Source organism: Chanodichthys erythropterus, chromosome 13 (assembly GCF_024489055.1).
Source record: "Chanodichthys erythropterus isolate Z2021 chromosome 13, ASM2448905v1, whole genome shotgun sequence".
NCBI classification, from domain to species: Eukaryota; Metazoa; Chordata; class Actinopteri; order Cypriniformes; family Xenocyprididae; genus Chanodichthys; species Chanodichthys erythropterus.
In genome coordinates, this window is record NC_090233.1 from 20,833,210 (window position 1) to 20,848,929 (window position 15,720).

A 15,720-nucleotide genomic window follows, 5' to 3' on the forward strand; every position below is an offset into this window, starting at 1 on the left:
CCACCCATCCATCCACTGATCATCCATCCATCATCACTCCATCCATCCATCCAACATCCATCCATCATCCATCCATTCATCCATCCATCCATCATCTATACATCCACCCCTACATCCATCTTTCGATCATACATCCATCCACCCATCTATCGATCATCCATTATCCATCAGTCATCCATCAATCCATCCATCCATCCAACATCATCCACCCATCAACCCATCCATCCATCCATCCATCCATCCATCCATCCTTGATCATCCATCCATCAATCCATCCATCCACTCATCGATCATACATCCATCAATCATCCATCCATTCACCCATACATCCAACTTTCGATCATCCATCCATCGCTTCGATCAAACATCAATCCATCCATCCATCCATCCACCTATCGATCATCCATCCATCCATCCAACCACCCATCCATCCATCGATCATTCATCCATCCACCCATCGATCATCCATCCACCCCTACATCCATCTTTCGATCATACATCCACCCATCTATCGATCATCCATTCATCCACCCCTACATCCATCTTTCGATCATACATCAATCCACCCATCTATCGATCATTCATCCATCGATCATCCATCAAACATCCATCCATCCATCCAACATCCACCCATCCATTATCCATCCATCCATCATCCATACATCCATCATCACTCCATCCATCCATCCATCCATCCATTGATCATCCATCCATCCATTTATCCATCCATCCAACCATCCATCCATCTTCCCCTACATCCATCTTTCGATCATACATCCATCCACACATCTATCGATCATCCATTATCCATTGATCATCCATCAATCCATCCAGCCATCCATCCAACATCCATCCACCCATCCTTGATCCATCCATCCATCGATCATCCATCAATCCATCCATCCACTCATCAATCATCCATCCATCAATCATCCATCCATCCATTCACCCATACATCCATCCTTGATCATCCATCCATTCATCCATCCATCTTTTGATCATTCATTCATTCATTCATCCATTAATCCATCCACCCACCCATTGATCATCCATCCATCTATCCATCCATACATCGATAATCCATTCATCCACCCGTCCATTCATTCATAAATATGCAAATCATAAATATGCAAATATTGATTAATATACATTATTCACATAATCATTTAAGTATTTAGTGTTGTACTTTTACATTAAATGAGTCATACATAATTTTAAAAATGCATAACAATAGTAGACACATTTCTATTCATTTTTCTATTCTATTTATGTCACTTTGAAAAAAAAAAAAACATGTCAGATGCATAAATCTAAATGTAAAACTTAATAGCTAATGGTGAATATGCATTTTAGTATCATAGCAGTTATTAAACCACATATTTTTGAACTGGTGGAATGTTCTATTGACATTAGCATCCAGGAGAGGAACTATCTGTTTTATAATTGAACTTATGAGGGCATGGAATTAATAAAAATGTAGAAGATAAAACAATATTTCTTATTTTTCATGCAGAGCTTTAAAGGCAGCATCATTGTTTAATGATGTTAGCAGCTCATCTGTCCAACTGCTTTGCACCACTTCCACTGGGCGAGCGAGCCTTATTAGAGCTTAAATTATGCAGGACACTGCTGTTAGCCTTGGAAAACTCAGCACATTTCTAAAAAACCTCAACCACATCAGCCAGACTGAAATGTTATTATCATCTCAAACATTTCAAATCATCGCACCTGTGTTGCTTTAAGGGGGTTTGCAATCACTAAAGCAACGAAACATGCATTCTGTCTAGTGTCAGCAAGGTTAGCTTTCCAAAGTACAGACACTTCTCACAAAAAAACAAGCTGTTCCATTTACAGCTTGATAGAGAAATGTAAAACAAGTTTAAAATTGTCTAAAGCAACCTAAAGAGAACGCTCACTTATCATCATCTCAGCAGGAATATTCTGTAGATCTAAGAGAATATGTGTCGAGAATATTCTGGTCATGCTCCAGCAAATTCATTACCCAGCAGTGCGTGTCAGTGAGAATATGCTAAAAGTGCAAAATGTCAACATACACTTCTGTTATAACAGGTTATTATAGAGTAGCCAAGGTCTCAAACTGTCAGAGCGAAGTGAAGATTGGAAGGTACAAGGGAATGTGTTATCAACCCTTAGCCTTTGCAGATAATGTCATATCTGGCTAGCCATTTAAGGTCATTGTGACTGAATAACACACAGTCTTAAGTCTGATGCACTGTTCGTTTAGGGTGTACACTCAGGATGTTTGGGGTCTCATCAGACACCAGTAAAATGTCATTTTGTAACATACAGTAATAATGTAACAAATTTAATATTGCTCACTTTATTAATGTTTTTACTCTAATGTTATAAATGTGTGCTTGAATTTGTTCTCCATCGTGGATGTGTTGTGGTGTCACTCCACCATTTCTGTGTGTGGTCTGCATTTTTGCTTTTTTTTTTTTTTTCCAAATGATCTAACTTTTGTCATCTCACCTTTTCATTTCTTATAAATTATTTTGTGGGTTTTGGGGGAGTTAGGGTGTGGGGTGGGGGTTGTTTGAGTGTTTACTCCATCGTGGATGTGTTGTGGTGTCACCCCAGAATTTTTTTTTTTTTTTTTTTTTTCTGCATTGTACCTAACATTTTTTGACAAATGATGTAACAGAAAGCAATTTTTACCTATCGGTGATTTTTGGAAGTGGGGGGCAGTGCTGTGTGTGTGCGTTCAAGGCTGATTTAGTGATTTTATTTGACAAATTAGGAAAAGTAAGTTTACACAACAACAATGTACAAAAAAAAGGAAGTTTTTCCTTTTCGTTTTTCACGTACAGACGACAATGCAGTCAAAATGATCCCTGTTCACACGGATCCATGAAAACGACTAAAAACACTGTATTATTCATGCCAGGCTATCCATGCCAGTAGCTGGCAATGTCACTTTGTAAAGAAACACTATGTGCCTATAGACTGAACACGTAACCTGCATGCACATGACGTCACTGTTTTCACTAATTCATGTTTTTGTAGTTTACACAGAGACAATAATGGGATAGTTTTCAAAAACTCGCTCTTTGAAACCCGTTTTCAAAAGTTTGCATTTTCAAGTACTCAAAACGCTGTTGTCGTGTAAGGTAAGGGACACACCAAACCGACACTAAAGAACTAGCTCTGATGAAAGCCGACTGTGTCGTCGCCTTGCACCACCTGTGTCGGGGGAAAAAAAATCAGTTTGAACACGGCAAAACGAATACAACAACTGTCAACTAGCACGAGCGTTCTGTGTCTGCGTGTAAAGAAGATAACTATCCATTTAAGCAGATCTATTTGTCTATACTCATCATTCAAAAAGGGAAAGTGAAATAAAACTGCAGGTATTCAAATCGTAAACAAAGCAGCACTTGCTTACCACTTTGAAAATCAATCATTCTTTATTCCACTCCGCTCTGCTCATATTATTATGAAAATATTTGTGCAGTGGAAAGCTCAGGTAAGATGATTGAAAATTAGAAGCCTTCAGTCTGTGCCGTCATGACTTCTTTGCTTTACTTTTGCTCTTATACTTGTGCATCTGCAAACTCCAAAGTGGCGAAAAAGGTGACATGTTTACAAAGTAAGTAGTTGTAGGGGGGTCTGGGGGCATCCCAAAATTTTCATTTCCTAGAGACACTAGGGCTGGGCATTGACACAAATCTCAGAATTGAATTTGATTTTGATTCAGAAGCTTGCAATTTGATTTCAATTTGATCACCCTCAATTTAATAATGATTAATTTGGGGCCAATCAAGTACAGTACATGGCAAATTTACTCAAAGAAAAAGTATCTCTCAATTATTGCTGTAAACTATACAGGGAACCACAGCTGGTACATCATTATAATATTAAATTCTTAAAGACATAATTATGTTTCTATTTGTTTTTAATATCGGCCTAAACATTTAAATGGTGGCCGTCATAAAACGGTGTTTTACATTCAGTACTGATGCACATGTTAAGTACATGAATATGCAATGGCCTATAGTCACAGTGGATATATATCAAAATGCTCCTCTCTAGGTTCATTTTTGTAGCAGACTAACAAGTTTTTTGACATTGAACGGCTTTTCTGAGGTTCATTTTTACAAGCTATTTTATTGGCGCTTTTCCGCGGTTGAAACGATGATTGATCGATTAACGTTACATATGACATGATATGGATTTCAGTAAGTTGTACTGTATCTTTCAACATACCTTCAGTATTCATTCATCCTACATTCATGTTTATTTTGTGCTGTAAAGTGGAAGAGATGATCGGTTCACATGCGCTCTGCCTCTGTTTGAACTGAAGTGCTACAGCGATGTGTCAGTCACACCACAGAGCACCAAAAAAGATCACGGCAACTATGGTTAACAGTCTATGGGGATTTTCGATTTATTGTGCCTGCAAACTCACCCCGTTCCCCAAAAAAAAACTCTTTGGATCTACACGATTCACATAAATTAAATATTTTGATTCAATCAGAGTTCTCTCTCTCACCGACGGCCCGACGACGATTCTACATGCTGAATTGGAAAAAAAACAAACAAACAAAAAAAAAACAACGGCAACCGACTAGAGCAAATAGTGCGGAAAACACTGAAAAAACTAAGTCTGGCTTGGTGTGTCCTTGGCTTAAATTAACGGCCAAAATGCATAAAAAGTTTCTCGTTAGCTAATAAGGAAATTATGTGGTCTTTCATTGCTCCCTTTGCCAAGTGCTTCGCAAATGGCTTCATTATGACATACAATTCCCCTGCTCCCTCCAAAGTCTCCACTTCAAGGGTTCTGCTCTTCAGAGTGAGTAGGGCATAGCGACGTTCACTTCTGATTGGAATTTGCCCAAGATCTTCAGGAGCACTTGATAATTATAGACAGGTGTGTTGGATCAGGGTTGGATCTGAATTCTGCAAGTAGGTAGAGTTCCAGGATCAGGACCCCCACAGCCCCCCCCCAAAAAAGGAAAAAAGTATAATGCATAGTTTATGAATGTGAATTCTGGATGCATCTATAGTCTTTCCTCATCGGGAACGTGAGACGCCCCCTGTGCAGATCCATCATTTTAAAACTTCTTACAGTCCTAACCAGATGCAAAGAAACACAGCAACAAGCAATAAAGGCCATTTCTTTGATTTAAATCTGACATCTTGTGTAAATCTTGACATTTTGTTGATCATGCACATTGCATTATACATTAAATATCATCTGATTGGCTACAGCAGTTTTGCACTTATTGACAAATTGCTTGTTGCTGGAAACTTAGTGCTCTAAGAGTTCACATGTCATCTCAACAGTCATCTTTCTGTCACGCTAATAGTGTCAGGCATCATGCGCAACAATCACATGCTACCATGTTCTTGTCTTTCTATTTCTCTTATACCCTCTCACTCTCCCCCTCCTCGTCTTACTCACTGATGATTAATCATCCACCAGACACTGTATTACGCGAAAGAGAGAGAGAGAAAGAGAACAACTCCGTCTTGGACCACACAGCTGCATCCATTCATTCCTCTGCTTTCTTGGATCGCCTCCATCCATCCGGTTTCTTTCAGAGGGATAATGCGTCACAAGAGGCCAGATGAGAGAGTCATGTGCTGATGTGAAATGTAAGCACTGCTACCCCCACAACCAGGACTGTAGAAACACATGCTACACCAGCACTGTGCTGGCAGGTACAGAGAAGACCATGTGACAGGTGCTAGAGAGAGGCTTTCATATGGTTACTTTCATATATACAAGTGACCCTATAAGTACTTGAAGTACTTCTGCAGTTAATTAAGCCTGAACTTCTTGACATGCAGACTCAATTTAAATCTCATTTTGTAGAAAATTTCAGTCGTGGGTGTGTTTTGTATTTTTTGTTTTTGTAAATATTGTATTTTTTAAATATAAGGTTAAAAGGCACAATATGTAAGATTTTTAGATTAAAATATCCAAAAACCCCTACAACAATGATATATATTTTGTTGACATGTTGACATTATCCCAGCCTTTTCCAACAACGTTTAAATCAGAAATCAGCAATTTTAACCAGGACACGGAGAGTGTCATTGCGTCGCCTGTCAGTGACGCCATATCCGCGCTACCTTCAATTTCCAGTTTTACTAATGTTGATCTAGATTACTGTAAAGTGCAGCAAGTCTCTCATAGCAGTCACCGAGCAAATGCACAGAGTAACGTTATAGTATAAATTTCAACACACTCAAATGTATTTAGTATGATTGTTTTAACCATGTAAAACAGTGCTACGTTACCCCACGTACGCAATGAAAAGAGACTGCAGCATTAGCATAATAAAAGCTTCGCTGGACTCGAGATCGGTGTGCATCGCAGATGTCAATCATAAGCATTCGCTCCAGGGGCCTCGTTCTGTTCCCACGGCGCACCTGTCCTGCTTCATACCACAGTCACGTTAATAAAACTTTAATACATTAGCTCATCCATGAACATGACTTCTGCCTGAGTCCGTTGGATTCCTTTCCATCAGCTGTGGATATGAAGACGACAACTCCCATGATTCCACGCTTATTCACAGCGTCATCAAGCTATGCCTTTGTTTTCGATAAGCAACCTCTAGTAGCGAAAATTACATATTGTGCCTTTCAAGTTTGCAAATCTCACAAATATAGGTTCTTTGCAGCAAAGAACCCTCAAGAAACCCATATAGTGGTTCTTTTGAAAACATGCTTGAATTGACATTACAGAATCTTCAGATCAGTCAGAAAACTAAAAATGTAAATCCCCATTACATTTTACAGTAAATTACTGTTCATCTTAAGAATTCAGAAAATAAAAAGATACTTATTGGACTATGTCCTGTAATTATTTTTAAGAATAGGACATTGACTATCTGCCAGCTGTCAAGCAGATCAGGCCATATTTACAGAAAGTACAGCTTCAATATATCTGAACTTGCACCTTTAAAACAGAAAAACAAATAACGATAGATTACTGACTCACTCGCAGTCCTGCAAAGCCACATGTAAAGCCATTTAGACTGTATTTTACCTTGTCACTCTCTGAGTAAGGGTTGTTAAGCACCGTAGGCATGCTGTCCTTTCTCCAGAGGTCATCGAACACTCTGTCGTTATCCGACGCCAGCTGGGCGTTCTGTCCATTTCCCACACCAAGGTCTCTGAAAGTCACAAACAGTTCAGGTCACACCTCAAACATCAGCCAGAAGACCAATATATGCCAGCCAGAATACCAATATAAGTCTTGATATATGTACAACTACTCAAATCACATTCGATTATATATATATATATATATATATATATATATATATATATATATATATATATATATATATATATATATACATATATATATATATTTTTTTTTATTTTATTGCAAGTGTATAACTTTGGGACTTATAGTAACACATTCTTCACAAATGTGAGAAGAGTGAGAGAAGCATGATTTGTTTTGGATGAGATGCTGCCATGTCACCAGTCGGATTGAAATTCCAAGCCTAATTATGATTTGTTTAGTAATATAGAAATCTGGTGAAGTGTCTACTTTTTCAAACAATAAAACTTTGAGGCCATTTCTAATCATTGATCTGTTTATTTGAGCATCTTGCCCAACAACAGCAACACTGACTCAACCACTGGCATGAGTTTGGGGCGGGACTATTTGTTTGACCAACCAATGGCAGAAGGGAGGATAGTGTTTGGGAAACCTATTTGGAAACAGTCATTAATTTTATACACTTCACCTTGTTTGCACACTCAACGGGGACAGCTGCTGTTCATGAACCACAAAGACTAAATCTTTCATTTTTGTGTAATGAGGCGTTTACAGAGTAGACGATCATTTGATCTTCACATTTCTGAAGACGGTAAATCTCATTTGGTTAAACAATATGACAACATTACAGCACTAGAGTGTAACAAATAATTTAGGCATAATTAATTAGACCAAGTGGTGTACTGTGAAAACTGGGTGTGATCACGAAATGACAATAATATGTAATGTCTATATTTATCCGTTCTATTATTAATGTTGCTGGAAGCTTCTCACACTGCCTGTTAGTATTTCATGTTCACTTAAGCGCAATATGAACATTCAATGCAAGAGTAATTTCAAAGACTGAATGGAATAAATACACTATGTACAGATTCACTCACTTACGGCTCAGCAAATAAACAGAAAATGCACTCATTAAAAAAAAAACTCAACTGGAGTACATACAGGCATATTTTATATAAAATAGTATAATTGATTTTACGAGCAGGATGTCTTCTCGATTTGTGTTTACAACATGAAACCAATAATGCTTTGAAAGAACTCTTTTCTTGAGCAATAGCGCTCATGTAATTAGCTGTAGTGTTTACATTACTCATGCTCTACCACTTGAAGCTTTTAGAACAAGATATTTCTGGGAACAAGTGAAGTTAAGTCAGGTTTGCAGACTCATCTTTGCTTCTTAAATGCCACTTCAGAACTGTAATCCAAAATGAAGTATGCATTAATAACTTATATTTGCACATATATTGAAAAGTTTAGAGGTTTCCTGGAATGCAATCTATTTTGTACTCTGGTGAATGTAAGAAGTGGAATGTTGAAAGTTGATGCTTTCAGCAAGGCAATTACATGGAGTTACTGTAAGTACCTAAATCAGATTCCAATGTGCAGATCACATGATCAGACTCACTGAACACACAACAGGCTCCATTTAGGATACCATTCATGTCAGGACAAAATATGTGTTGAAATTTTACTTTTGCAATCAAACTTGGTTTTAGTTTACTTCTTTAAAAATTAATAGTTGAGTTTGAAAAACTTTTGACTTACATTGACGAAATGTTTGACAATCAAAACTGAACCCAAAACAATGTCATGAAAATATTTGAAGAAATCTGATTTCTTGCTCTTAATTGCATTCTACATTGTGATTTTTTTTCTCTCCTTTTTTTGTATTATGGCCGCCTTTACTCTACAAAGACGTTATTTGTTGATTCTCATGCGCAGTCAGCAGAAAAAGAGAAAGTTACATTTAAAGGTAATGTGTTACAATATTGTGTTACTCCCTAAATTAATTCCTTAATTGACATTAGTCGATAAAGTGAGTTCACATACATAAAGTATATTTATGTAATTTAACATTTAATTAAAGATAAAATGTAATTATTGCAGGTTTATGTAATATTCATTCATGTTTTTATTCATTTTGAGGAATACTGAATCTGTTTTTAAGCAAGTGAGATGAGTAAATGCATGTTCACATTAAGTCTAGAACTACAATAACCATCATGTTTACACAGTGCACACAACACCTCTGCACTAACTCTCAATTTCTCTCAACATGGGAACAGGAGAGCTGTCAGTCAATAAATGGGAAAACAAAGTAACTTGCGTTACTTATTCAAAAAAGTAACTGATATTTTGTTGTAAATTTAAAAGTAATGCGTTACTCGTTACTTGAAAAAGTAATCTGATTACATAACTTACATTACTTGTAATGCAATGTGAACGGGCCTTAACCAATAGTGTTAACATGAGATAAAAACACATTTGCTAAAGCAACCCTGCCATTTTAGCTTGAATCTACAAGTCTTTGAGTTTTATTATAACTCATGTTTCACAGGGCTCTAGAGTGCTTCACATCACAAGTGCATTACTGTACTAGGTGAGCTACTGAGCAAATTTACTATGTAAAAATACACATGGAACTGGTAATATATGATGCAAACATCAAAATGTATTAGTTTACAGATCATTTGGAGATCATAATAACATAATTTTGTGGAAGGAACTGTGGAATAAGTCTTTAACTAATAATAATGTGCCCTGTAATAATAATTTGCGTGAAAGGAATAAAATTTGTTAGCGTTTTACAGGCTCTAGTGTTTAAGTTGAAAACTGCAGTGAATTGTATGTATTGGTACGTTTTTGAAGTTTTGCAAAAAGTAGGTTGAGGCACATACTTCCAAGTAATTCTAGTTAACAGTTCATGCACTATATTAAAAGCATTTTGAGGTCAGAATAACATAGTATTATGAAAGGAACTAAGCAAAAATAAGTCAATAAGTCATTAACTAGAAACAGCATAGTATTGTAAAAGGAAATGTGCAAAAATAAGTCTTTATTAATTGATAATTTGCCCTCGTAATCATAATTTGTATAAATATTGGTATATTTTTGGAAAAATGTAGATAGAGGCATGTATTTCCAATGAGCCTACTGTATAGCCGCTTTTCCACCGAAATTACCTGGAACAATTTATCCCTGGAACTTTTTTCCCCCACACCTGTTGCTGTCTGACTTTCCATTGCAGTACTGTGAAGACAGTCGTGACGAAGGACTTTCCAGTTCTCACTGGATTTCGTCCTCCGCATATAAGCTTAATAAAGCCTGAACCTCATCAGTCCACTCCATTGTTGATTCGAACAGCAACAACTCTTTCTGCACGCACCGCAAGCATGGTGGTTTATGCTGCGTGGAGTCAACCAATCAAAATGCTGCGTGAACTCAACCAATCAGCATTTTTAGCACCCAAGTCCCACCCCTGAAAGTTCCTGAACTTTGAAAAAAGTACTACCTCGTGAGCAGGGACTTTCTGAGGGGGAAATTTTTACCCAGAACTTCATTTAGACCCTCGTTCCTGCAGTCGAAACACACCGAGTACCACCCCAAAGTCCCTAGTTCCTGCAGTGGAAACGTGGCATTAATGTTGCAGATGTTGCACTAATGACATCACTCACCTCTCCACCTGCACTTCGACATCCTTCCTGTCTATGACTCTCTGACCTTCTCCATTGATCTCTTTTTTGCTGTTCTTGATGAGCTTTAGCACTGGCTCAATCTCCTTTAGCAGTTCGTTGTTCTCCTCCACCCCGTTGAGAAGGAGGGCTGAATGTCCTCCTTCTCTTAGCAGAGAGTCCTGGGATAGCAGGGGAATCAAAGGTTTGTTCTCTCGCGGTTCTTTCCCGGGAGTGTAGGCAGAGGACAGGTTCTCTATCGCCCGGAGCTCTTTGGTCATGTTGGGCGTGACGGGCGAGCATCGTTCGCACGACCTGCTCTGAGCGGGGTTGACGGGCCTGGTGACGCGAACCGTTCTGGGTTTACCGTCGCCGCTCAGCGTGGTCTCCAGGTGAGTGGTGAAGCCCTCAGGTCCCCGGAGGATAAGGACGGCGTGGCTCTCGGGCAACACGTTCTTCAGGGTCTCGAGCGCACGTTCGTAGCTCAGGTCCACCAAAGGCTTGTTGTTCACGGCCAGGACAATGTCGCCGACTTGGACCAGCCCACATTCCTCTGCCGCCCCGCCCCGAATGAGGTCGGAGATGATAACGGGCGGCTTGCACACACGTTGTTTGACCAGAAAGCCCAGCCCACCGATCTTTCTTTTGAAGAGGCGCACTGAGATGATGTTGGGCTGCAGCTGACACACGCTGGGCTCAGATTCCTGCATTGTGTCTTACTGTGCGTCAGCGCTGATCTGCAATTGAGTTGAATGTGACAAAGGAGAGCAACATGTCAAATGTGTCAGCCACGGCAGGCGAAGTCATGCAGAGATGCAAAACAATATGGGCTAGTAAAATTCACTTTTTCATTGTACTAATGGCATCCTGTGACATTTAAGAAAATATCGGTCCCACTTTATATTAAGTGGCCTTAACTACTATGTACTTACATCAAAAAATAAGTACAATGTACTTATTGGGTTTATATTGAATTGCAAAACACATTTTCAGCTATTGAAGTGGGGTACGGGTAAGGTTAGGTGGTAAGGGTAGGGGTAAGGGTTAAGGGATGGGTCAACAGTGTAATTATAAATGTAATTACAGAAATTAATTACAGATGTAATTACATGCAGGTGTTTTTAAAATATAAGTACAATGTAAAAACATGTATGTACACAATAAGTGCATTGTATCAAATGTAAGTACATAGTAGTTAAGGCTACTTAATATAAAGTGGATCCAAAATATCCAGACCCTCAATTAGGTCCACACTATGTCTGAATATAATAAGTTTAAAGGAATAATTAAAAATAATTTGTTCTTAGCTTATTCTTTCATATTTCCATGGAACAAAAAGCAAAAAAAATGCCATGAAAGTAGTCCATATGACTCATGCTCTATATTCAATGCTTTAAAGTCTGATAAGTCTGAATCGTGAATGAATTTTACTTTTGAGCAAGTTCTTTTCAATGAACTCTTGATCTGGTTCACAAATCAGACTGAATGATTCGTTCACGAATTTATCTGACTCGTGATCAGGTTCTTGAGATATCAGGAGGAGAAGTTTAGCAGTAAATGAACATTATTCAATTAAATTTCAGTAGTTCTCATACAAAACTATTGTACAGCTTCAAAAGAACTAAAATATAGAGCATAAGTTGTGAAGATTCCTCCAAATTTCATTTTTGTACCACAGAAATATAATAGCATCATACAGATTTGGAACGACATGAGGGTGAGGAAATAATGACCGAATTTTCTTTTTCTTTTTTGGATGAGCTATTGCTTTTCTTTGAATGCAAGTCATTATTTCTAAGAAAAAGTAATTCAGCTCAATTCATCATTTTTTATTTTTTTTTAATAATAATTTCAATGATTGAGTGGTGACTCATATCACAAGCTGTGAACATAGACTTCAATTCAGTCTTTCCTTTCTGTTGACAAGCCAGTAGCATTTCCTTCATGAGCATCATTAAACGTTCACGTAAGAAACACTTAGAATCTACAGTCCTCCTGCATCTCGCCTTTCTTGGCAGCATGAAACGCATATGGCCTCGTGTGAACAACTATTGTCCAATTTTGTCAAAATGGGACATCACTAATTCAGATTTAGAGTGAGACATTACAATTGCAGGGACTGTTTTGTAATGAAGAATAGGGAAAAACACAACTAACAACTTTCAATTGCACTGCAGCTTCACAGCATGATCTAATAACTTCTTGTTTATAATACACTTGTTTTCAAGAACTATTTGTGGATAGTAAAATAACAAAAATGCATTTGTTATAGATTACAATGAGATTTCCCACTGAGAAAATCATGTGCTATGCATGTCAAAGCTCTTAAAGAACACATTACATTCCTCTATTAGTAGACATATATATATATATATATATAATATATATATATATATAATATATAATTTTTTTTGTATGCAGATTATTTGGACATTTATTTAAAAAAAGCTAAATTAATTAACTTGTGAAGTCAGTAACCTATTAGAATAATGTTTAAATAAATCTCATGTGCGGATATATCTGCTATAAAGCAGAAAAAAGGGTAAATAAATACTAAAAAGCATGCTTCGAGCATTTATAAGTTGCCTTTTCTTAATACAGAAAGATAGAAACACATGCTGACAGTTCTCAGAAGCAGGCAAGAACTTCCCATGCACAAATACACTCAATCAATTATAGCCTATGGTCCTTTTTTTTAAAACCAAATTATATGGTTAATATAATAGAGTTAAAAGAAGCGCTGACCTGCAGCCATGCATGCATGTTCAACAGGACACACCAGTTGCATCATGAGCTACAGCAAGTCCGCATGCCCATTTCACAAAGCATCATCGTATATACCGTATGCATTTCACAAAACAGGTGGAATTAATAATAAAATATACTTTTGACAGTTAAAAAGAGAAAAAAGCAAGGCAACTTACCTTTTCACTTTGAAAAGCTATAAATATCGTCTCAAACAGTGCGGTTATCCCCTTGGCAATATTCCGATGGAAGGTTAAGACTTTTTTTCTTGATGTCCAACTCAGAAGACGCGTGGCATGTCTGAGCGAGCCGCTGTATAAACACGCAGCGCGTGAGAAGCTCTGCGCTCCTGCCGCTCCGGTACGCGAGCATTTATTCCGCGCGCACTGCTGTCATTCTGTCATCCATCCCTCCCGACGCTCTGCCTCCCTCAATGGGAGGGTTTTACAACCCCAGTGCACTGGCATATATAGGAATGAATGATATTTGCACAGTAATATGTGTACATCCTCACATTAAACACGATGAAATATACGCTGAAACATCTAAAATTAAAACGGAAATCAACATTACAATATCTGAAATGGGGAGACCGGAGAGGATTGTAAGTTAACGTTTAACCTAAATTATTAGCAAAACGGGTGAAATCATTATTATACGAAGCTGGAAGTACAAATGTTTAGTTGAAGATTTCTAAACTATTTTAAATTGAAGTGAACAAAAATGCTACATCAAAGTTTGAGACGCATAGCACAACAAATCCCAATTTACAGGTAGTATTGTAACAAAATCATGAAATTCCATGCATGTTGCAGCCTTTTCAACACTCAAAACATGAATTGTTGGATTTACTTAAAAAAGCAGTGTCAAGTGCTTCCACGCAACTATATTGAGTAATTTGTACAAATGACAATTTAGTTGTACGAACAAAAGAAATTCAAGTAAAGCTGACAAAATTTCTTTGAGTAAATACAAATTATTTGAATTTGTCAGTTACATAATATTTATATGTGCAGTTTACTTATGTTTAACATTATAAGGTGAACACATTTATTGACTTAATTGACCTTAACTATTTGCTCTATGAAATGCACTCAAAAAAAAAAAAAAAGAGTCGCCACTCTTCTGCATGGTAACCACAAAATTCAAAAACATTACATAAACTCATCTAAATGTCCAACATAACTGAACATTAAACACTAACATTAACGACATCTTTCCCTTTACTGAAAAACACATAATCCCTAAATTTCCTCTCCTAAAGCAGTCCCTTGCAAAGCATGCTGGGAACTACCGACCCACTGCCTAGTTATGTCTACATTAATTAGTGCATTTTACACAGAAATGTTAAGCTGACTGAACAAACACTTAAGTAAAGCTGACAATACCTATTTTTAGTAGAAACAACTCAGTTAAATTAAGTTCATGTAGTTACATGAGTTTTTAAGTAATGTGAACAAGGGTGGTTTGAGTGAAACTAACAACAGTGAAAGTTGATTTTTTGAGTGAATGTTAAATTGAAGTAATAAGTAAAATCATTGTTTCAGTGTCAAAGATCAATGCTGAACTCATTTGCAATGAAGATCTGTTAATCAAGATTTATTTTTCATTCATTTAAAAACAATTTGGATTACTCAGAGAATGAATTAAGCTTACCAAAAATAAAACTGCTCCAGCATGGTCATTTTAAACAACACAATCCTGTATTATGTTGTTATAAAAAAAATAAATAATAAAAAAAAAACAGCTATCTACTAGCAAGAATGCCTTTATCTTTGTGGACCTTCAAAGATTGGTGTCAAAGGCATTACATGGTCAAGTAGCAGGAGAGAAGAACACACCATGAACCACGCGTACACACACACACGCACGCACGCACACACACACACACACACTTTCAATAACAGTTTACGTACTGTAGTGTTAATTTTTACACTATGCTAAAACTTTCAACCTCAGGATACTAAAAGCTCTAGCACAAATTATACCAAATTAATAATAATTATGCACATTGCATTAAGAAGTTTAATCTGCCAATTTTATATTTGAGTACAGCTTGTATATTTGAGTTTACAACTTTATTTTTGCAACACCCACACAATGTACAAAAACATGTTTTCATTCAATAACAGACTGGACCTAAAGGTCATATTTTTTTTTTTTTTTTAAGTTTTGGTGAGATGTTTTTCCACTAAATAAATGTCTCGATGCAGCATGACGAACTGAATCTAGTCTTCAGAAACCAGTCATAATGAA

The 15,720-nt window shown here is 37.1% G+C and overlaps 1 protein-coding gene across 1 annotated transcript in view; it reads right to left on the reverse strand.

Annotated features, from left to right (window-relative positions):
* nos1 (nitric oxide synthase 1 (neuronal)) overlaps window positions 1–7,104 on the reverse strand; it is a 52,424-nt gene extending 45,320 nt beyond the window's left edge. Inside the window, exon 1 of the mRNA XM_067405500.1 lies at window positions 7,022–7,104. Within this exon, the coding sequence (XP_067261601.1) occupies window positions 7,022–7,063 (42 nt within the window). The 5' untranslated portion in view covers window positions 7,064–7,104. The remainder of the gene's footprint in view (window positions 1–7,021) is intronic.
* Window positions 7,105–15,720: the final 8,616 nt, after the last annotated feature.